Below are 23,366 nucleotides of genomic sequence, written 5' to 3' on the forward strand. Positions count from 1 at the left end.
CTTCATTAATTTTCAATTTGTGTTCTGCTGCACGTTCTCCTAGTTCTAAGATGCACATTATGGTTCTCAACTAGAACCTGGCATGCTTTGCCACATTTTCGTACTCGAGGCAAGGATTACCGAGATCCTGGAATTCTATGTTCAGAGCGCACACATGTCATTCTAGCTTGGTGTTTTCTGTACTTGAATATGCACTGGATGATTTCAAAGTCCTGCCTCACAAGAAAAAGTACATATAATGCAACTGCATGTACATTTTTGGTCAAACTTGGAGTATAGTTCAAATTGTGACCCAGGTACAAGTGCCAGTCTTCTCGGAATTGTTCAGTTTTCAGTAATTCCTCCTCACTATGGTGAGCTGAAGCTGACATAAGAGGTTTTTCCCCATTAGATGTGCTGTGTCATGTTACCACGTCTCAAACTGATGCTCACAGCCTGGCTGGAGCAAAGCTTTGAGAATGTCTTAGTGAGTTTCAGGTAGTGGTAATATTGTGGGTACTAGCAGAGCTAAGGAAAAACAAATGAGATTATAACTAAAGCTGCAAAGATAAAGCAAATGCATTGTCACATGAAATATTACCTCTGTTGCTATGCATGAGGATTTCTGAGGGATGTACTATTTTTTATTTTTATCTGAAAATCCTTATCTGGAATGCTTTCCTTCTCACAGAATGAAGCTTTAGAGGTACAACTTTATGATTTTGCATTCAGTGAGTGCTATTGTGGGGTAAACTAGAATAGTGAAATATTTCCAATATTAACTGTTGGACACGAAAGTCTCCCTGGAGATGCCCTTATTGTTTAAGGACAGGGTTAAAGATGCCCTTACTGTCTCTCTGGGTAGTGACCTTTCCTCTGTTATTCTCACTTTTAGACTTCATATCACATGTAAAGAACTTTGGGATCATATAATGTTACTGATTCTTCTCATAAGAAAAATTACTTGGAATCTTTTAACAATTAGCAGATTTATATTTCCAGTATTACTTGAAAAATTTTAATGTTCTCTCAGTCTGTCAGTTTGAATTGAGTTTTAGAGAGTTTCTCAAAGTCCAGTGCAGTGCAGTACGTAGTCATAGACTGATGGATGTAGTACCTTGAATGTCTTAGCTTCTTGCTCAGGCTTTGAGATTTGGGTCCACATAGGGTCTGTGGAGCTGCACATCCAAGTTCAGTGTAATGTTAACAATCAGATGCTTTTCAAAGGCATAGTATATCTGACCACCATACCTGACCACAAAGCAATAACCTGAGGGTCTGTCTCTATGGCACCTTTAACAAATTTTACATAATATTTAAAATAAATTATTTCTTTGCCTATTGCTCATTAAGCCGTTTAGTTTAGAACTATGTATTTTAAAAAAGAGTATTTTGTTTTGTCTCACATTATGAAGTTAGAAAATTGGAAGTTTTGAGGGCTGACAGAAGGAGTACTTTCTTTTTGTAGTCACAGTGTTATTTCTGTTCTCTGTTTGTCCTTTTTTTATACATACTTAAACATTTCTTGCATCTCCTAGTTAGAGCCTGGCTCTCTTGATGAAACTCAGATTGCTACAATATTGAGGGAGATACTCAAAGGACTCGATTACTTGCATTCGGAAAAGAAAATCCACAGAGATATTAAAGGTAAAGTGTTTTATTATTTGTGATGAAAGAATATCAGAAGAACTCATGCAAACCTGTATGAGCACCCTTACATTGTCAAATGGTGTCAAATATCTTAATTTCTGGTATTTCTCTTTATTCCAGCTGCTAATGTATTGCTGTCTGAACAAGGAGAAGTAAAACTGGCAGATTTTGGAGTAGCTGGGCAGCTAACAGATACACAGATAAAGAGGAATACCTTTGTGGGAACACCGTTTTGGATGGCACCTGAAGTAATAAAGCAATCAGCGTATGATTCAAAGGTGAGGTACTTCAAGGCATAACTAATGAGACCTTCCTTTTTCTAAATTGAACTGCATAAGTTGGTCTTCAGAATGCAGCTAATAACTTTGGCTGTGTCTACATGAGGATGTGTTCCAGTGACACCTAGCAGCTAAAAGCTGTTGGTGAGGAAAGATTTCCTAATTTGTATCTAAAGTTTAAGTTTCCTAGTTTATTAAGACAATCCAGATGGCAAAAAATGATACAGTATTCACGAGTGCATTCCATCACCTTTTTTCCCACTCTATTGATGAGTATTTTTGGCTGTTTTAAAAGTAGAAGAGTGCAGATATTTAGAAAAAGTAGAAGAGTGCAAATATATTCAAAATGTTAATATTCTTCCTCTTGCTTTTAGAAAAAAATAGCCAGCAACACAGTTGAAGAATATGGATTTGGTGGATGTGGAAGTGTTGTTTGAAAGGGCTGTTACTCATCTCTGGCAAGATGTGCTGCTCTGACCATATTCTTTCAGATTTGCCATTTGGGAGGTGTTAATATTAAATGCCAAATTTATCTATATACAGGATTTTGATCTAGCAGAGTGGCACATCAGCCTACTGGAATCTCAAGACAAGCACAATATATCAATTGTAATACATAGTTGGGTCACAATAGAAATGTGATTCCATTACTGTTCTCTGTATTCTCACCAGCGTGGCACTGTGTGTCCCTGCTTGCCCGGAAGGAACATGCCCATTAGAGGCAGCTCAAGCCTCTTGCTTTTTTCAGAGTTTGTTGTGCTGGTTACTTGTTTTTTTTGCTTCTGTTTGTTTGAGGTACATATACAACTCTTTGCTGCCCCTGCCTTCTCCCTGCCCCACATGGCCTGGCTAGCTCAGCAGGACACCCATGTATCAGGAAAGGCTCTTTGCCCAGCCCACTGCTGCAGCTGTAGGTGTGAAACAAAGGTCACCCTCAAGCCCAGTTTGTGTTAAGATCAGCTTTCTTTATTATAATTACCAGTATTTCCTTATGTTCTTCCCTGAGCTCATCTTCCTTGCCCATTTCCTCTGATTTTCCTGTAGGGATTTGTTGATTGGCCGTATTTCCATGCAGTGGGACAGGTTGGGATGATTCTTTCCATTTGCCAAGGCTGATTCTGGTCTAGGCTGTACTATTGCTTAATTCCCTATTTGATATCTTTCTGTAAAGAGCCTATAGCAAGCAAAACACTGTAGAGCCTGTAGAAGCTTAAATAACCCCAAAATCCCAATTTAAAATTGGGTAAACATTTTTTGAATGGTGGTTGCGGTTTTTTCCCTTTGTGTGTTTTTGTGGGGGATTTTTAGTTAGTTAATTTGTTTTGGTTTTGGTTGGTTGGGTTTGGGGTTTTTTGGGTTTTTTTTGAGGTTCGGCTCCTGGGAATGACCATCACTTGGGCAAAGTATGATTCAGCTCTTACATTGTCCATTCTGGCTGTTTCATTCTGCAATGTCACATGGACATAAGAGTCTTGGATACTTGATGAGGCATTCCCAATAAAAGCTTGAAAGGGCTCTAGGTTTTGGCCATGCTTCTGCTTCTTCTTTTGCTTCCTGTCTTATCTGAAAACATGTTTTCTTAACATGCTTCATTTTTCATATATCTCGTTCTTTGTTCTTTCTACTATAAAACTTGTACTGTAAAAAATAGATATTTAATTTGAAAGTGTCTTTTGCACATGGCCTGTTTCTTTGACTTACAAGAACTTCAAAGCCAGACTGAATTTTACTCATTAGATTAGAAGAGGAAAGGCATATGGCAATATTGCAGTAAATAGTAGTTACCAGTGAATTGGTGACTGTCATCTGAACTTGGAAGAAGAATTTCTGTTCAAGTTTTGAAACTTTAAAAATTACAGCTTGTGAATGGGGTGCCACCACATCCTGAGGTCATGCTTATCCCTCTCCATTTGGAGAACTATTTGTGCTTGTTCTGGGGTTTCACTGTCACAGTCAAGTCCATCCTAGAAATGCCTAATTGGATACATGTGCAATTGGTACTTCCTTTCGTATCTGTGAAAGGGGAGGATATGATTCCAGAGGAATATGGGGTGAGTTATTTTTGATGATGAGTTTCCAAAACCCATCTGGTACTTCAAAGAGTCTAGTGTGCATGACTAGACCAGACATGGTTTGTTGCACTTTTTTGTTAATTTTTGTAGAGGAAGGTCACTAGCAGTACAGTTATAAGTACATGAGGAAAAAAGGAAGTATTTATATACATATATGTGTGTGCAGGTAGATGTTTGTGTACTCATACACATGTAAATCTGATGTGGAGCATGTGTATATACAAATATAAACCTGTGACTGAAAGTCTGGCAGAGGAAAAGTATCCATTTATGTGGCTTTAACACTTCACTGTTGAGAAACTGAAATTCTGAATAAATTTGAAATAATAATACTCAGTTGTTGACATGAAGACTCATCTTCACAGGTGACATTTTTCTTTTGTAACCAAGAAAAACTTTCCTGCTAGAGGGAAATTACTCATAATTAGGCTTGAGGAGAGCTTAGCTGATAATGCTCTTATTAAGATAAATGAAACTTAGGGCTCATGTGCTTATGTAATTCTTTGTGCTCAGGAACTGTTCTGTAACATGGGCTAACAAAATGGCATTTCATAAATTCAATGGTATGCTAATTGACTCTGATTTTTTTTTTCATTCTTACTTGCAAAATTAAGTAACTAAGCTCTTAACAGTAGGATACTGTCTGAACAAGGAAGGAGGAGCTTGTTTTGGGCCAGGCACTGCGGCTGTGATAGTGGAATGGATGTGTGCAAGTCTGTCAAAGATAACCATGAGAATCCACAGGGGTGACACAGGTGGGGTACAGGGGTACATCATAAAGACAGCAGTGATGAATGAAATCTCTGCTCTGTCCAGTCCCTGGAAATAGATCTGTTTACAGCATAGCAAAATTCCTACTGCTCTGTTTGGGAGTAAAACCAGACAGCTCATGTCAGATCTTTCCTGTTTTCCTGAGAACAAGTCTTTGTTCTGCTTTCACTTAAAAAGAAACAGGAAAAAACCAAACATAAATATTTTAATTGGTATCTTGTCCTTGGAACAGACATTTCTGTGAAAAATTTTTTCTTTTACCTTTCTGACAGGTTTATTATCCGTTCTCTTGACTTTTGGGTTTGTGATTTCAGCAAAACATAAGAGAATTATAATGCATTATTTCATATTACTTCAGGCAGATTTGCAATAGGATTTGTATCAAGGGAGACAGCATTCCCTAGAAAGAGTAGCACATTTTGATGGTGAAAACTTTTAGAGGCTACTTGGACCAAAAAGCTGAATATTACTGTTCAAGACTGCATTTCTCTAGTCTGTGAATAAGAATGATAAATAAAACCAGTGTTAAACTCTAGGGAAGTTATATTCTAATGTATTAAATTTCTGATGGTTGTACTAGCTAATTTATGTTGAGGAAAAATCTTGTGCAAGTTAAAACACTTTATGTAAATATTTTAGACTTACCCCATATTTACAGAGTGTACTTGAATATGGTAGATAAAATCCTAGTTTATAACAACTCTGCCATTGCTTTTTGGTGTAGTAGGATTGATTTAAAAAAAACTAAACTCTACTTAGTATAACTGTTTTATACTGAAGAGTGGAGACAACCAAGAAACTCTGTTTACTTGGGCTATGGGGCTAATCGCATAAAACAATGGTAACAAAACCAATTTACACATTAAGTTATTTACAGTAAAGTTTAAAAATCTACCTTTAAAAGTGTGATGGTTGTGACTGGGGTAAAATTAATTTTCTTCTTATCTGGTATGTGGCTGTGTTTTGAGTGTGTGCTGCAAGTGTTGACAACTCAGGGATGATTTCCTGATTACTGACCAGCCCTTGCACAGAGTCAAGGCTTCTCCTGCTTTTCACCCACCACTGAGCAGGCTGGGGGTGCACAAGGAGCTGGGAGAGGACTCAGCTAGCACAGTTGATCCCAGCTGACCAGAGGGATATTCCACACCATACAGCCTCATGCTCAGCAATAAAACCAGGGGGAAGTCCCTGCTGCTCTGGGACTGGCTGAGCATCTTCCTGTTGGTGGAGAACAGCTGTTTGCACTTACATCACTTGCCTTTCTTGGGTGTTAGTTCTCTCTCTTTATTTTCTTTTCCATTATAATTTATAATTATTGTTATTTTATTTCAATTATTAAACTGTTCATAACCCAGAAGTTTTCTCCTGTTACTCTTCAAATTCTCTTCCTCCCCCATTCCACCAGGGGACGGTGTGAGCAAGCAGATGTGTGTTGCTGGTTAACCTAGAGCAGCAAGCCAACACTTTCTTTTCTTTTCTTTTCTTTCTCCAACCTAATCTTAAAAGCATTCTTTCTTACAGGCAGATATCTGGTCATTAGGCATAACAGCCATAGAACTTGCAAAAGGAGAGCCACCTCATTCAGAATTACATCCAATGAAAGTTTTGTTCCTCATTCCTAAGAACAATCCACCAACGCTGGAAGGAAACTTCAGTAAATCCCTCAAAGAATTTGTCGAGGCCTGCTTAAACAAGGACCCAAGCTTTGTGAGTTTCATGTTTGTCAGTGTGTAGTAGAGAACTTGACTGCTTTATGTGAATTGCATGAGTAAGTGTCATTCAGCTTCTCTAATATGGTATGACATAAGTGACAGGTATATTTTTAGATACTGTATATATTTAAAGTCTCATTTGTATCAAGACTAAACTCTGGATTTGTTTTTGTAGTGAGTCACTCAACACTTTAACACGGTTAAAAAAACCTCAACTCTCTCTTTTTTTCTTTTAAGAGACCTACCGCAAAAGAACTTTTAAAACACAAGTTCATTTTACGAAACTCCAAGAAAACATCTTACTTGGCTGACCTCATTGACAGGCATAAGAGATGGAAGTCTGAGCAAAGTCATGACGACTCCAGTTCTGATGACTCGGATACGTAAGTTTGAGGAGTCTATAAGATATCCTCCTTTAGAAGCCAAGGAGTTATTTTTAGCACATGTATTGCTGTATTCAGTTATTTGCAGCTTTTCAGCTTAGTGGCCTTGCTAAGTGAATGCAATCTCAATTTTAGTATTGGCAGCAATTTCATACAAGTAACAGTCACTGAGGAAAATCTCTCCTGGCCCATATTCTGTGCTACCTTCTTTTTTATGTAGAGTCCAGGGTTCTTCCTAGATATGAGGCCAGCTGTTCTGCAGCCAGAAGGTCTCAAGCTGCACAGCCAAGTAACACTGTGCAAATGAGGTTCAAGTGAAGAGATTGCCACAACTTATTCACAAATGGATTTAATACCTCATAGTAAAGAAAACACAACTATTCTCTGCAATTCCAGGCTGCATGCTAATGGCAAGCATCAGGTTATTTCTTGGGTGACATTACAGCTGTTTATTTCTTTACAGTATTAATGGCTTCATGCCTTCTAGTGATCACAGTTCCAGTGTCTTAGCTAATTTTCTAGGCAAGAAAAGTGAATTTAGTTTTCTAATTTTATCCCCTTTTTCTAATGAGTTGAGGTACTCTGCTAAAGCCAGTTTTCAGATAGCAATAAAACACTTCATGTAACTTGTTAATATGACTTGGGAAAATGTTTTCAATCTGTAATGCTTCACTTCCTTGAATCTGGTGAAGTATCTTGGTTTAAATTTTTAATTTACCCCAAAAAAAAAGTTACCTTAATTTTCATACTTGTCTTTATATGTAGTGGCCTGCACAATAGAATCCTGATCTTGGTCTTTACTTCTTTACTGAGTTTTTCTATTTAGTGTGTACATTTAATGAACAATGGCAGTAAGGTGTAGGTAATAAAAATTGATTTATTTTTTTTCCTTTCCCTTGAAGTGAAGCAGATGGTCAGGCTTCAGGTGGGAGTGACTCAGAAGAGTGGATCTTTACAATAAGAGAAAAAGACCCCAAGAATCTAGAGAATGGAGCAGCCCAGCCTTTGGAGTTGCAAAGAAATAAGGTGCTCAAAATATTGACTTCATAATACAAGGAGATAATTCTGCTTTAATAATTTAGTGGGGTGATTTTATTTTACGCCTTTAAAAGCATTTATATTGTGAAACTTCCAGTACTTTTGCTAAAAATGTGTTTTCTACAGTTGCCTTTCACAAAACTTTCTGAGTAAGCCTTGAATTTTGGGCATTCTTTTAATGTGTCCTTTTTTGTAGTTGACAAAATACGTACCAAGATATTTCTCTAGTTTGAAATAAAACCACTGGAGGAAGACCAGGCAATATTGTATTTTTAAAATCTCATTCTGTATAGTAAACTAAAACCAGTACAGTGCAAATCTAGGCTGGAGTTTTGGAGAAGGTATTTTGGTCTTTTAAGGAAAAAGACTAAAAATATAACAAAGAACAGAATGGGTCCAAAAAAAAAAAAAATCCAAACCCAAGCAACCCAGAATAAGGGATGTTTAGGAACTGCTTCATTGTATTTTCTGCAAGCAGTGTGGTCAGAGCAGGTTGTTGCTTTGCTGACTCTGAAAATTCTGGAGAAATACAAGAAAAATATTGTGTCATACAGGATAAACCTAGTAAATATCAGCATGTCTGTGACTTAGTTAATGGTCAGTAGGATTGTGAGAGTTTGGTGGGTTTGGTTTGTGTTTTTTTTTCCCCTTCTAATTTTGAGCTTGCGTGTATTTGAGGTGCTGCAGTCTCAAATTTTAATTCAGCCTCTATTTTCCACAGTGCATTGGAATAGTATGTTGTAGAACATTTTCCATATATGGAAACAGAGCTTTCATAAAGTGTAGCATGTTGGAACTACATTTTGTCTTTAATTAGCATACAATGAGGATGCTTTTTTTCAAAAATAAAATTGGTCAGATTTTTTTTTTTCTTTAAAGGAAAAGGATATCCCAAAGAGGCCTCTATCCCAATGCCTGTCTACAATTATATCCCCTTTATTTGCAGAGGTAAGTTATAGCTTTAAAACTTAACAATTCCAAGGTTTATCTGAATAAAAATTGAAAAATATAATGAATGACACCTAAGGTTGCTACTACCCATTTTGAACTTGCTGTGTTACATGTTAGCTGTGCCTTGGGTATGTCTGCTTCTGAGATCTGTATTTTGTTCCTAACAATGCTTGATATGCATGGTAGTAACATCAGCCATGCTGGCCTAAAGCAATGAACATGACAAGAAAAGGGTGTGTAAATGTTTGGGTTGCAGCATTCTATTTTTGACACTACTTTATGTATTTATCTTACTATAAATTTCAAGATCTGTTCCAAGATACAGTTGTGGACCAGATCATCAAGAATTTCACTTTTGAATTTCAGTGTAGAAAACTATATTTTGTTCCCATTCTGAGTTTTATATTTTTTATACTCTTCCCCCCAAATACTTAAAAACAACTTTGAAAAAGAATATATGAAGGATAAGAGAAGAATTTATGAAGATACAATTATTTTAAAAAGTTGATAAAATGACTGCAGTGTATATGTATAAACTATAGGTGTGTAAGTATGGATACTAAAGTATAGGAAGCACATCCTGAAACCAAACAGCTATGGGTAAATACTGCTTTTTTTTCTTTGGGATACTTTGTTGTCATTTTTGACTGTGAGCATGCTGAAAAGGATGTGTGAAGATTGAAGATGTGTGAAGATGAATGACGTCCTGATGAGTACTGTAAAGACAAACTTCTGCTTGAAAAAAGTCTTCAGTAGGTGAGGGTGTATGATGAAAGTCAAATGCTGACACTGTGAACACTGATGGTCACTTCCTAACAAGCTTCTGCCTTATATTGTGTATAGAAATATTTATTAATATCTCATTAATATATTTCTTCCTGGTTTCCTTTCAGCTGAAAGAGAAGAGTGAGGTGTGTGGTGGTAACACAGATTCCATAGAAGAACTGAGGAAGGCAGTTTATTTAGCTGAAGAGGCTTGTCCAGGCATTGCAGATACCATGGTGTCACACCTTGTGCAGAGGCTTCAGAGGTAATGAAGCTATTGCAGCATGGCTTACAGAAAACTGCAAATCTGATTCTATAAATATTGGTGTATGTTGAATTGAAAGAATTCATTTTTGTTACTAATGAAGAAGAAAACCACTTGTGCCTGCAGTTTGTGCAGTTGTGTTTGCTTACTGGAAAAACACCTAATTGTATCAGCAGTTCTAATTTCTTGCTTCAGGTGATAGCACATGTGCATGTCCATCCTGTTGGTGTGCATATTGTGTGTCAAATGAGACTGGACAGGCTTTTCACTTTGCAGTTCATGTAAGGGACACACACTTCCTTGGTGTCTGTCTGGGTGTGTGTTGCAGAGAACACTCTGTGTCACTCTTAGGTTCTTTTACCCACATGGATAAATTGACTGTTCAGTTGGGTCTGTGTTTCCCTCACTCACATGGTCAGTGGTTCCTTGTTCATTCATTAAAGACAGTCTTTATGGCCTTTGGGTGACACCTCCAAACCCAATATTTGGTCTTCAAAAGGCCAAATTTAATGAGATTTTCTAACTGCCTTCCTTAGGAATATATTAGGAACAAATAATCAATTTTCTGTTCCTTTAAATGCTGCACAAGAAAAGATAAGAGGTATAAATTTCAGAATTGCTGCTGGAAGAGGCTATAAATATAACATTGAATCTGGGAGCCCACAGCTATTGTGAAACTCACAGCAGCCAGATTGGATTGCTTGGTACTAGAAAAAACTCATGTCAATGATTAATCATAGACCGCTACATGGAAAAAGATCACCCTGAGCAGGTGTCTCCCTTACACTGTCTCTGACCACAACTTGGTAAAGTTTAGGAATTCATGGCTTTGAGGTTGAAGCACAGGATTTCCAGGCTGGCACTTTCTCCTTCAGTAAAAACCAGTGCCAAGAAACTTGCAAGCAATCATGTTTGTTGCTTTGTGGGCTGTTAAGAATGAAGCCCAAAGGTTACTTCTAATGCCAGATGTCCTGTCCTGTCTCATTTGGTCCTGGCAGACTTGAAAGACCTGCTGGAGCTTCCATCTCAGTTGTTTCCATTAGGGGTTCCAAAATTGAATCCAGTCTTTCATCAGCTAATATTTCAGTGTTGTATTTTTATCAGTCTGGTACAGGATCTGCCTGGAACTGGAAACCTCAAAGACTTGATGCTGCAATTGAGGCTGACAGTGGCCATGTGGAGACAGTGCCAAGACACGGGCATTTTTGGGGATGCTGGAAGTGATCTTACTTGTTCTGTCACAACAGCAACATTCATAATTTTTGTCCTGTGAGAAAGATTCCAGAACCCTTTGTATACCTGTTTAGCATTGCTTTCCTTCTGTTCTGCTTTCTTGGATTGTTATTGTTTTTCTTGGTCATAGTGTCTTAGAGCAGGGAAGGCAAGCACTCCATTCTCTTTCTAGGAGAGAAAGAATTATTCATAGAGAATGTCAGTGGATCATATCTGGGTGAACTGTCTCTATTTTTCAGGGATTGTATTCCAGCTAGTATGGGATAATGACTCCAGAAAGGGAGTGAAAGAATGAATAGCAAGAACTCCCACTAAAAATGAGCTTGAATCATTCCATAGCTTAGTAGGTTTCCCTTGGGGATAAAGCTGTTTTTTGGAGCTAGTCAAATTCTGAAAAAAATAATTCCTTCTTGTTCGAGTGCTGCAAGAAGTATGCTCTGTTAGATCTTTAGGTCATTCAGTATAATACCCTCTCAATTTGCTAGCTAATTACTGAAGATAGGTTTTCAACAACAAGTTTCTGATTACATTTTCACTGCCCCTTATGATTGGTTAGAACTGGATTTTGTAAGCTTATCTGAATGAATTAACTGGGACCCTCAGAATAGCTGCCCAGTAATGTGTGTGAATCCAGTTACCTTCCCCCTCCAGTTTTGATTTTGGATGTTTGGTGAAGTTTACTGGGAACTTAATGTGATTTAAAGGTGTGCTTATTTCTTTGGATGATTTAAGAATCTGCTTAGATCAAGAGATAGAGTTGTCCGGCCCAGCAATATTTTGAAAAGATTTGATGTAAGCTTGCAGAGTAAGGAAGTTGGAGTCACTAAATGTTCTTCCATCATTAAGTGCTGCTCAGTACACATTTGAGCACAGTTTGTTGCTGTTTGTTAGGAAGCAGTGATACTCTAACAGGGCTGTTCAGTTCCATGGCTCTTCCTTTAAGGTGTGGTGGCTGTGGTGGGTCCCATTGTGTAAGGAAAAGGCCGGAACTTCAACAGCATAAAATGGAATCACTTCATTGCTGCTTCTTGTAGAATGCCTTCCTAAAAGTTGCAACAGTAACTATTTCTTTTTCTCTTCAGATATTCCCTAGCTGGAGGAAGTTCTTCATCCTACTGACATACTCTTCCTTCCTGGCTTTCCCAAGACAGCAGAGATCCCATGGTGTCTGCATTGAAGGCGTGCACCCTAATGCTGTTCTGCCTCTCAGTCTCTGGAAAGTCCTTGGGAGGAAGGACATTCTAAGAGTGAAAATGAAGTCTCTTGGATGGAGGCAATCTTTTTCAGCTCCTTAAAGCTATAATTTTTTAAAATAATAATTCACATATTCCAGGGAGGTGTCCTTTTGTAAAATCTGAAATGTATATTTAGGTTTGTGATAGAGAAATTGAAGATATTGAGAAACCTCAGGTATCTTGCTTTAAGAATTCCACTGAGAGATGGAGCATGGTTGTTGGAATTGTGTACAGATATGTATATAATGTCTTTTTTAAAAGAAAGCCTTTCAATGTGCATAAGGAATCACTGTGTACAAAATGGTAAAGTGCTTTTGTAGATAATGTTAGTGGGGTAAACATTTGACAGGCCATAACTGAGTATTGCCTTGCCTTTATTACATGTAAAGTTTGAATTATGTGATAAGTGAATCTCGGTTAGATTTTTGTATGTGAAGTATTTGCCATTGAAAGAGTTAATCCTGTATTATAGAACCTTCTATTTGTACCTCAGCACAGACACAATTTTATTCTGCTTCTCTAGCATTTCTTTCTTTTTACTTATATTCTGAGCATCACTTTCTGTATATGGTACTACTTCTAGTTGTTTTAAATTTCATACACCTGGTCTCTCAAAGCTTTAAATTTAAATTATTGTTTTTCCTAGAGAATGAGTTCTTTCATATCTTCAGTTTCAAGCTGTGCCAATGCAAATTCTGAAATAGTTCAGTTTTAGTAACAGATATTTGTGAAGCTTGTGAAATTCAGACACAGTATTTTTTTTTCACCTGAACATGTTAAAATGCTCAGAGAAATCTTTGTTCCCTTTATTTATTCTGAAATATCTCCTTAAGGTGTAGATTCTGAGACAGTGGCAAGTATTTCTTTATCATGCCTATTTTTATCATTAAAACAAATGTCTTTTGGCATAAAAGAAAAATTATCCATAGATTCAGTATTTGGTCTCGCTGCCTGGATCTGTGCATCTCTACCAGAATGGATAGATGTTGGACAGAGAGACTGAGAAACAGCCCAAGTGCTGTGTGCTGGGTCCTGCTGCTTGCCTGTTCAGAGAAAAGTTCCTTCTTGAAATTCTGAATTTTAAAATTTCTACTATTCCTGTGAGGATTTCTACATAGCTGAATTCAGTTGTCACAGATCTTGGAAACAGTAATACTAGTTCATTAGTTGTATGCACAGTTGATTAGGTAGCTGCTATTTTTCCTCCCCCCCCCACAGTATTACTCTGAGGTTTACCTTGGTTTCACCAAGACTATATTCAGGTTCTTCTTATTCCAGTAGCTAAGAGAGCATTTTTGCCTTCTTTTAATGAGGAATTTGATGACTTTATGCTTTGCATGACCGCGAAGTAACTTATATATTTACTTTTTAAAAAAAATATATATGGATGGGAGCTTTGGAACAGAAAGGCTTAACATTTAAAATACAGGCATATCTGCCTAGCTTGGTACAAGAAACCCAGGTACTCTAACCATTGTGGAAGCTGGCGAGGTCTCCTTCCAGGACTTCTATCACCGTGGTAGCCCTTAGTCTATGCATATTAATAGCCTTAATTTATTAATTTAAGAATTTAATAGTAAGAGGACACTGTCTTGCTAACAGAGCTAATAAACTTCTGCCCAGGTTGGAACAACAGTTGGAAGAAATGTGGGTGTGTGTTCATCTTGAGGCCATGCTTTCAGGCATTACTCATTTGCCAGCCTCATGAGGTAATGGGTTTCCTTTATGGCTTAGGAAGTTTAAAATAAATTGAACAATGCTAAAGTTTGAGCAATGTTTTACAACTCCACTTTGATTAATATTTTAATTATGTTGTTTAGTGTGCTCTTAAGTGTTATGTATAGGCTCACTTTTGAGGAAACAAATTTAGCAGTGCTTTTGTGAAATGGGCATCAGAATGCAGCGCAATGGAAATTTACCTGTTGATGTGTCAATATGAGAACATTCAGCCTTCAATAGATCCCTGTGCTGTGACCGCACAAGGAAATCAACAGGTGTGTTTGCACTGGAAATGTAAATTGATCAGTGTAGATGGTTCCCTAGTCATCTGTTAGTGTAAGGACTGGAAATTAAAGTGAGCTTAATTGGAGACGCACAGAACTCTGAGACTTAGTGGGGAAGTTAAACTTATGCTGCTGGCTTGAATGTCAAGAATTTATCAATCAGCAAGTTGAATTAAATTCTAAGCTAGATTCTTTGAACACTCATTTGGAAAGTTACATATATGTGTTTTGAGTTGCATTTTAGTTGTGTTCCAGGACTGTATGTTGAGGAAGTTACTTCTCTGAGTAGATAGTGGCAGAATTTGCTTGATCAATGTGTCAGAGCTTAAGATGAATAAGACTTGTGGTGTGGGCAGGTGGCCAAAAGGCTTGGGCATTTAGAAGAAGACAAGACCTCATTTATGGTAGAGATGTGTATTTTTATATGTAATATACAGATTATTTAAATATAGACTATCTTAAACTGAGATTCACTGAAAAAAAAGCGTGCTGTATCTTGAATGTAGAAGTACAATCATTTGCTATTAAAAAGTATTGATGCTTTAAAAATCAGGTCTATATTGGTAACAGAAGAGGAGCTTCATTTGAAAGAAGCACCACCTCAGTTTCTCAGAGGAAAAGAAGTGTATTGATATTTTTGAGAGGTTTTTTCATGCTTAAAACATGTCTGTGTTGCGATGTTGCACTGATATTTTTCTGTGCAGGTAGTACTTCATTCAGTCTTGACTATACTAAATGACAAGCTATCCCTATTTATGCAAACCTTTAAATTAGTAGAACTGCTTATTTGTCAGGGATTTCATGATTAGGCAGTAAATAAACTCACTGTTTAAAAACAATAAAATCAGTTATTTGAACTGAAGGCTTGCTTTTTTATAACTCTCAGATCTATTTTTTTACCTTAATTTTCCCTGTAGTTGCACTTTGTAGTTGCTGACCAGTTTATTGAAGGATGATATGCCACGGTTCCTTTGCAGCTCCATCATTGTGTGTGAGCTTGTGGGAACAGAAGATAAACTGATTTTTGTGGAATGCTCTAATTGGGGTGTTCTGCCCCTGCTGTGCAAGAGGTGCAGGTGGAGGGGGAAGGTGAGGCTGGCTGTGTTGGCACCTCACTGCAAAGCAGCTGGCTCAGTGTGAGTTCCCATCCTCCTGTAGCCTGGCACCCCATCATCTGCCTCTTAATGTGCTTTTAATGTACTTGGCCAGTATCTTCTTTAGCTCTCACTACTTTCTGTCACGTTCTGTATTACTTTTTAAACTGTGTGGTACCAGTTTGTAGGAGTTTTACAGTAACCTGAGTTTGAAGGAAATGTGTTTTGCCTTGAAAAAAGTCACCACTGGAAGATTATCCACAGTGCTCATAAGCACAGGTGTCATGCAAGGATCAGGACAATTCCAAATCGGTTTTGTAGGCTGCTGGGGAGGAGCTGAAGGTATAGCACAAATGTGCTTCCTATTTTTAACTGTGTTGTGCAGATATGCTGGGAACTGCACATGCTGAGCACATGCCATGGACAAATCGTATGCAAGGGTTTCCTGCCACCTCTAATGCATGATTACAGAGGACCATGAAAGTGTGTGTCTTGTTTTCTGTAACACTGCTGTTTATAACCGTGTATTTAAATTTCACTTTTGTCACTCTACACCAACACAGTAAACCTCCTTGTAAACTACGTGACCTAGAAATAAAGAAGGAAAAGTTTCATGAAATGTTGCCACCTGAGTGGTCAGTGAGATGAGATTCAGGGTCCCTTCACTGAAGAAGATGCTCTGTGGGCTTCTAGAGCAGTTATTGCCCATGTGTCAGTAATGATATGCAGAAAGGTTATTAAATAGTGTTGGATTTTTAATGCCAGTCAGCTCAGAATTTGTAGCACTTGTAGATGGCAGTGATTTAAAACCCACCTTGTAGCCTCCATCCTGCCAGCCCAGTGAAACCGATTAAGTGCTCACAACAAACTACATGGATTGCACCTTTACCTGGTGACAAACTGTGTGACAGCTGCACTCCTGTAGCTGTACTTCATTACTATTTTCTGCTGCTAAAAACTGTATGTGTAGTACATCGCCCATTATTTTGTCCCCTACCAGCGTTCCTGTGCCCCAGGGCTGAGGCAGTGTCCCTGTGCTGTAGCAGCTGGAGTTGTGCATCTGTCTGCAGGTAGGCATCTGTGCTTTTGAGGGCTAAGACCATGTAATTGGTCCTGTACAGAAAGAAAGAATGGGCAAGACTGGGCTTTCCAGGTCTTTCTTGATCCTCTTTCTTGTTCTTGGCTGATGGAATGGCAGGCTATTACACCTGATTTTGTCTCTAAAATGAATTTTTCTTCCTCCTTAGTCAGAGACTTTAATCAAGATTTCTGCAAAACATGCTTCACAGCATGTTTTCCCCTACCTGCTGACTTGTCTTTCAGTCTGTCATTTTTGTCTGGTTTCAGCTGAATTTACGAAGGCATTAAGGTGTCAGTGTTGTTCAAATAAAATGTTCTGAAAAGAGGTAGGTTTGAGGTATATTATCAAACACATCTTAACAGAGGTTAAATTAGACAGCAGATAAATGGTGGAGATGCTTAATCTTGTTGAAAAAACTACAGGAGTCCGGGCTTTTTTGATCCCTTTACCTGTGGTGCTACCTCCTGAGGCAATGAAGTCCCTATTTTGTTTTTATTTGCCCATTATTGGAAACTGGCAGCTATTTCATGGTGAGTAATAACAGCACCCGCAGCAAATCTCCTGGAGTGCCCTGTCTGAGGTTTCCCTGCAGCTGAGAGAGATGTGTTTAGTGATAGCTTCTGACCTGGCACACAGTGACCCTCCCTCTCTGCAGGCCCTGCTTGGCTGAACAGGCAGTGCTATGATGTGAAGGATTAAAAATAAGTGGTTGTACATTAGAGCTTTCTAGTACACTGAGTTTTATTCATACATGTAGACTCTGCCCGTTTCCAAGATAAGAGTATTAGGACAATTGATTCTACTCTCTTCCTATCATTTCAGTTTTGGGTTAACCCTGGGAATAGACACCTAGAAAAATGCTGACAGGTGACAGCAGGTCAAATGGTTCCATTTTAAAACAAAAATCACATTAGTAGAGAAGAAAAAAAATTCTTGTGTTAAACTTTTTTTAATAGGAAAAATAATACAAAGAGGTGAAAATGGTGATTAGGTGGGTATTCTGAGAGGGGCACCCACAGCCTAACTTGGTCTCTGCCATTAACAACAAATTTCGCTGTATTTTGGTCTTTGCCTTATTTTCCAAATTCACCTTGTGTAAAAGTGAAACTTAATGAGAAAAGGCGTTACTTGATTTCTTTGGAGAGCTCAGAATAAACTACTGCAGCAAACAGCAGTTAATGAACATTCTATCCAACAAGCCCCAGGGTTCTAAATTAAAATTCAGTTTTGGCTGAATTAAAGGCATGGCCCTCAATATAATTTACATTAAAAAAAGCCTTTCACTGTTATGGATAACAATTCTAAAGGGAAGAGGCAGGGCCATGTCTTGTAAGGTACTATTTTACCACTGAATAATAAAAATTTTTGGCAGGACCAGGTCTGCAGAGTTTTACTTCATAGCAACATCAAATGCTGTTGCTTTTCCAGCATTGTTTTCCCAGACCAGCATGGCTGCAGCTGAGTTGTTGCTCACCTGTGCTGTACTATTTCCTCTTCTCCTCATTACGAAGATCAGTGCTCGCATTCCTAGTCAGTCCTGAAGCACTGGAGTTCCTGCATGTTACTACACGGCAGGGTCACAGGCTCGGAATGGACAAGGCAGTGGGACCTGCAGCTGAGAAAATGGGCTTCAGATTTTCCTACCTACTTTCCAAGTTTGTCCTTCAGCCCATCTTAGCCAGAGGCAGTGCTCCAGGATCAGTGTGATTATTGCACTGGTATGGAGAGCCAGGGGCACTAGCTGAGGCAAAGAGCAACTGCAGCACTCTGCCTGCCCAGGGGGCTGAAGGTCTCCCTGCAGCTGAAGGAAGTGCTCTGGAAAGTTTCCCTTTGTCAGGGTGTGCTTGGATTTGGCCATGGGGACTGCTGCATGTCCTAAGGGGTTTGGAGCCCATCCTCATCTTGGACAGAGGTATGTCGGGGGTAACAGAAAGAACTTTACTGTCTCGAAACAGGCATATGTACAGTGGTGGTGTGAGGTATTTTATTCCCTTTTGTTGTGAGCAAAGCTGTAAGAAGCCATTTTACACATCACACACAGACAAGCCATTAACAGAGCAAGTAGCTGGATGAAGAAAAAGCAGGGCTAGAACTTCCCCAGCTTCGTTTCCCAGACTGACCTTCAGGCCCCCTCTGCTTAGCACCGTGCTTCCTCCAAGACCTGTAATGGTGATAGGTGTTACCAGCCCTGCAAACTTCTGCCAGTGGAAGCTTTACTTCACCCTAGTGACAATGTTTCTTAGAACACAAGGGAAAGCATCTAAGCCTTGCAGATACAGTGCTGCCAATCTTCTCAGCGCCACCAGCTTGTCCAAAATGTGGTGCCAGCTGATGTTGAAGCTAGGCATACGAAATGGGTAATTCTGCTGCAGGTTGTGTGAGTCATTCTCTGTCTGCCTGAGCCCCAGGGGAGAGAGGGAGAGACTGACATTCCAACTGCAAGTCAATTTGGGATGTGTAGCAAGCAGGATGAAAACTTGGGGCTTCAGTAGTACCCCCCAGCTTAGAGCAATTTAGTTACCAAAACACTACAAATGAATCACAAATAGCTGCGGTTCTTGTAGCATACAGGTTTTCTTTCAAGTTTGTAAAACAAACAGCAGAATGTCACCACAGCCTTTAATTTCTTCTTTTACATAACCATTCACAGTACATTAACAGCCCAAATAATATTGCACTGGATTATTTTAAAAATTTTTCATCTTGCAAGTAGTACTCACTTTTCAAAGCCAACAGATGAACAATTTGGTCAACTTGCACCAAAAAAATGGTTAGGTAAGAACCCTATACTTTATTTATACCACATGGATTTGTGACCCCAAAGGGAAATGAGAATGAGCTGTCAACTGTTTCCTTGTTAAACATAGAAAATTAGTAAATCGTTGCTGATTAAATGTAGAAAGACTGGGGGAAAAAAGCATGAAATCTGAAAGTTATCTCATTCCTGTTAGACTGCTTGCTGTATATATAATTATATTCTATACTGTGAAAATCCATCTACATTTAAAAGCCCAGCAGTCTACAGATTAACATGGTAAAGAAAAATAATATATTTTTATGAAAAGAGAAGAAAATAGTGTTTGCCTCAGAGGAGAAAGTTTTCAGATTTCAGTCATCTGGGAGTTCTTTTAGGTGCAATCTTTGAGGCAACAAAACATCTTTTGGCATTTGGCACTCTAATAAGGACAATATTTTAATACTGGCACAAGCTAAAAACAGCACAGAATGACAAAATACAAGACATGAAATGAACCGCAGCCACTGGATGATGGTAAGCTAGTTTGTATATTCAGAGAACTTAAACAGTTTTGCTGAGGAATTGTGAAAGTTTCTGCAAAACCATACTCAATTCTCTTCTTTTACCAAAGTGTAAGTTTTCCTAAACTTGGAGGGAGAAAAAGAGTTTCAAATGTCCTCTAGAAAATCAGCAGCTGCTGGACAATCAACACAGCGGCTTGTTCAGCCGTCAATAGGCATGAGGCTCTTTGTGACTCAGAGCTCGAGCACGAGAGGCAGAGCTGGTGGCACTTCGGATCACTTCCATCCATCTGTGAGGAGGCACGAGGACAGACACAAACAGAAGGAAGGTCAGTTCCCAGGGGAGAATTTCTTGACAGATATAGTCTGTGCTACTGGTTGTACAGTTTGATTTTTAGCGCCTGCGGGAGCATCTTCCTACTTCACCCCTAAATCTGTCTCAAGGCAACTTCCAAAACTGTAAGGAGGTTTAGAGAGAACAGACAGCAGGTCCCAAACAGCAGGTATGGGTCCCAAAACTTGTGAAGTTAATAGTGGTTTTATTTGCTCTGCAGACACCAAATATCTTTTTTTCTGAGTGGTCCAAGCAATGAGCAATTGAGACCAACCATTCTTAATCTGAGAGCAAAAAAATGTACTTTAGCTGCAGTTTCTGCTTCTTTTTCCTAGAACTGATAAAAAGCATTTTGTGTTTTTATTTTATCACCACTTTCCTACAATTTGCCTTGTTTATAGTATTGGACTGACATGGCTAAAGGTTAAGAGCATCTTTCTTTGATGAAGACATCATGATTTTTGACATGTTCATGCTTCATATAAAAGAGCTAAATTAGTTCCCTGTATGAACAATTGCAAACCACAAATTAGGAGGAGTAGTGCCTTTTCCCTGACTCTCTGTGTATCTGAAGTTCAGTGGGAGGTGTAAAAATTACATGGTGAAGTGGCATAAATATGTAGTAGGAACAGCTGCTTCTATAAAAATTGGAATTTTGTTTCAGGTGTGGATTTTCCATGCAGTTGTACTAAAGGAAGCCAAGCTATTCTGAAGAGCTACTGAGGTGTCCTGTGATCTGTTCACATGCTTCCTGAAGTCTGAGGGATGGAGCTCCCCATACAGCGAGCCTGATCAATTCTGACTGGATAATTTCAGGTTTTGCAGTAATTACTATTACTGCTTCCATATCATCACAACCAATCACTTGATTTTAGCAGTATTGGGTTTAAAATTTCTTTTATAATTTTAAAAGGTCCTTTCTCCAGTTGTGCTGAACCACTTTGCCTGTATTACTGAACCAGCTTATTAAATAAACTTTGTATCTACTACCCTTTGGAAGAATGCTCCTGGAATTTAACAAAAATTTTCCCTCAAAAACAAACTTACCTTTCAAAGGTGTATTCACTTTCAGCCCTGAAGTAGTACACATGGGATTTGAAATGTAGCTTGAACACATAATCTTTGTGAATGTTTTCAGATTCAGAAGGAAGGGTAAGTGAATATCCCAATAAAGGAAGACTGGCTAAAGGATGATTGTCCTGAAAAGATATGATGGAAAGTGCTGTGAGATCAAATGCCCTTAAATAAAGAGAACACATAAGTAAATGGAAAGCAGATACACCCTCATTTAAAGATCACTGTGTTTCTACACATGTGCAGAAAAATACCAGATTTATACAATTGCAATAAGATTAATTATCTGGTAGTTTCAGTTGGCCATCATTACAGACCCTCTGCATAAGGATCTGCTGCAGGCTGATCCTATCAGCATTTCCTTGGAGGAAAGCTGGCTAATATCTTGGAGTTTCACTACTTTCAAAGTGATGAACATAGTGCTCCATCATTTGCCATTGGCAGGGCACCACCCAGGTTCATCCTCAGCTTGCAAACTCCCACTCCTTTAGAGCTGTGCTGGCCACCCAGCAGGGTCACTGCTGAAGTCCAGTTACTGCATGGCAAACGGTTTCTTTATCTCTCTTACATGTGGAATATTCTCCAATTCCTTCTTTAAGGATTTCTATAACAAAGCATAACGTAGCAACTTTGTGCTTATGCCCTGCTCAAACAGATTCAGGAGTCCAAGAGATTCTAAACAGAAATCCCCTAGTTTTGCAGTAGGGTGTTTGCTCAGGTAGGTTAAATCATTGACCGTTGTTCTCTTGTTTGGTTTAAGTGTCAGCCATGGTAAACAGAATTTGTAAGTTACTATTAAGTTTTTAATTGTAGTGATAAAAGCCTGGTTTGAACTTGCACCACAGCTTCTGAGCAGTGGTGAGCTCGGCTGTGCTTTCACGAATGATCTGTACTGCGACTGCTGAAAGCTTCAGGAAAGAACTGGCCCAGGAGCAGTGAGAACAAGCCCTGCTCTGTGTGCCAGTGGCAGTGAAGGCTGTGTGTGCAGCCATGTCCAGTGCACCTGCTGCTCCAGCCCACAGCATCCCTGACTGATACCCACTTTTCTCTCAGCTGCCCCTTTGGAAAAGAACCCCCCACTGTCACCTCCAGCCACTCACACTTGCCCAGTCGGATACCTGGTGCGATTTATAGAAGAACATGCAGAAGTTGGTGAACACCACCCAAAGCTTCTGCCACCCGTTGCTGTTTTTGAATTTTCTTAGCAGATTTCCAGACAGCTGGTTCTGAAACAGATCAAAAGCAGTCAAGTAAAACAGTGAAAGGTGCCTGCAGCTTAGTTATTGTAAGAAAAATTATTTACTTCATCTGGTTTTATGTGGCCTGGTTGTAAATGAAAATTCTCCAATTGACTGGACGTACTTTTCTTCTGCATTTTTCTACTGCTGAGCAGTACTTTACATATTTTTTTGTTTGCAGCTGGGTACTTCCAAAAACTCAAAGCTACTACACTAATTATTTTATCAACTGAGGTGGCTTTTGGTAATCTGTTACTAAACCTCAGTCTTGTTAATCCTACTGTCTTCTTTTAGAATGGTATTTAAATAGAATGGAAACAGAAAGTCTGACATGAGTTTGTGATGTAAAGGAAAATTATGACATACTTTAGAATTGCAGATAAAGACTGAGGTCTCTGTACCCAGGGAATTCACATGGTACTTTTCAAAGATTTCAAAAACAAGGACTGTTCACCTTAATTTTAGCTGGATTTTGGACAGTTTGACATAAAGGAGGAGACAGCCATAACCAAGTACATGTATTTAATGGCTGGTTGAAGCAACTGCTCCTTCATATAGTGAAGATGGAAAGCCAGGCATCATTGTTCCTTGCAAATGAAGGGGGGTTCTCAGTGAATTATCAATGACTTCCCATTCCTTGTTGACTGTAGGGCTCTTGCCTGGATCACAATAGTTGTTTACATCATTCTCTCTATCTAATGCAGAAGCTAACAATTTAATTTGTAAAGCTTAATAGTCGAAATCTGGGGTTCCTGGTCTAGCTACTACAAATGAAGTATTCTTAAAAAGTTCTGTTTTCACCAGCCTTGGATATGCATTAAAGCCTTTCCTTTAACTCATCCTGTTCTCTGATATCTGGACTACTGCCTCCTTGCCCTAAGTTGCAGGTGTACTCCTTAATTTTCTGTTACCTCATTACTCTGGAGGATATCATAAAAGGACAGGCTTTGCA

The 23,366-nt window shown here is 38.7% G+C and overlaps 2 protein-coding genes across 4 annotated transcripts in view; one reads left to right on the top strand and one right to left on the bottom strand.

Annotated features, from left to right (window-relative positions):
- Positions 1-16,259, top strand: part of STK24 (serine/threonine kinase 24) — a 53,055-nt gene extending 36,796 nt beyond the window's left edge. The window contains exons 4-11 of the mRNA XM_030968629.1: positions 1,518-1,626; positions 1,750-1,907; positions 6,272-6,457; positions 6,700-6,845; positions 7,748-7,871; positions 8,763-8,831; positions 9,728-9,864; positions 12,180-16,259. Of these exons, the coding sequence (XP_030824489.1) occupies positions 1,518-1,626; positions 1,750-1,907; positions 6,272-6,457; positions 6,700-6,845; positions 7,748-7,871; positions 8,763-8,831; positions 9,728-9,864; positions 12,180-12,216 (966 nt within the window). The 3' untranslated portion in view covers positions 12,217-16,259. The remainder of the gene's footprint in view (positions 1-1,517; positions 1,627-1,749; positions 1,908-6,271; positions 6,458-6,699; positions 6,846-7,747; positions 7,872-8,762; positions 8,832-9,727; positions 9,865-12,179) is intronic.
- A 2,856-nt stretch (positions 16,260-19,115) lies between these two features.
- FARP1 (FERM, ARH/RhoGEF and pleckstrin domain protein 1) overlaps positions 19,116-23,366 on the bottom strand; it is a 200,027-nt gene continuing 195,776 nt past the window's right edge. For all 3 annotated transcript variants that reach the window (XM_030968492.1, XM_030968404.1, XM_030968312.1), the window contains exons 25-27: positions 22,295-22,402; positions 21,150-21,301; positions 19,116-20,058 (exon numbers count right to left, since the gene is read on the bottom strand). In XM_030968492.1, coding sequence (XP_030824352.1) covers positions 19,977-20,058; positions 21,150-21,301; positions 22,295-22,402 — 342 coding nt within the window. In that variant the 3' untranslated portion in view covers positions 19,116-19,976. The remainder of the gene's footprint in view (positions 20,059-21,149; positions 21,302-22,294; positions 22,403-23,366) is intronic.

Source organism: Camarhynchus parvulus, chromosome 1 (assembly GCF_901933205.1).
Source record: "Camarhynchus parvulus chromosome 1, STF_HiC, whole genome shotgun sequence".
NCBI lineage: Eukaryota > Metazoa > Chordata > Aves > Passeriformes > Thraupidae > Camarhynchus > Camarhynchus parvulus.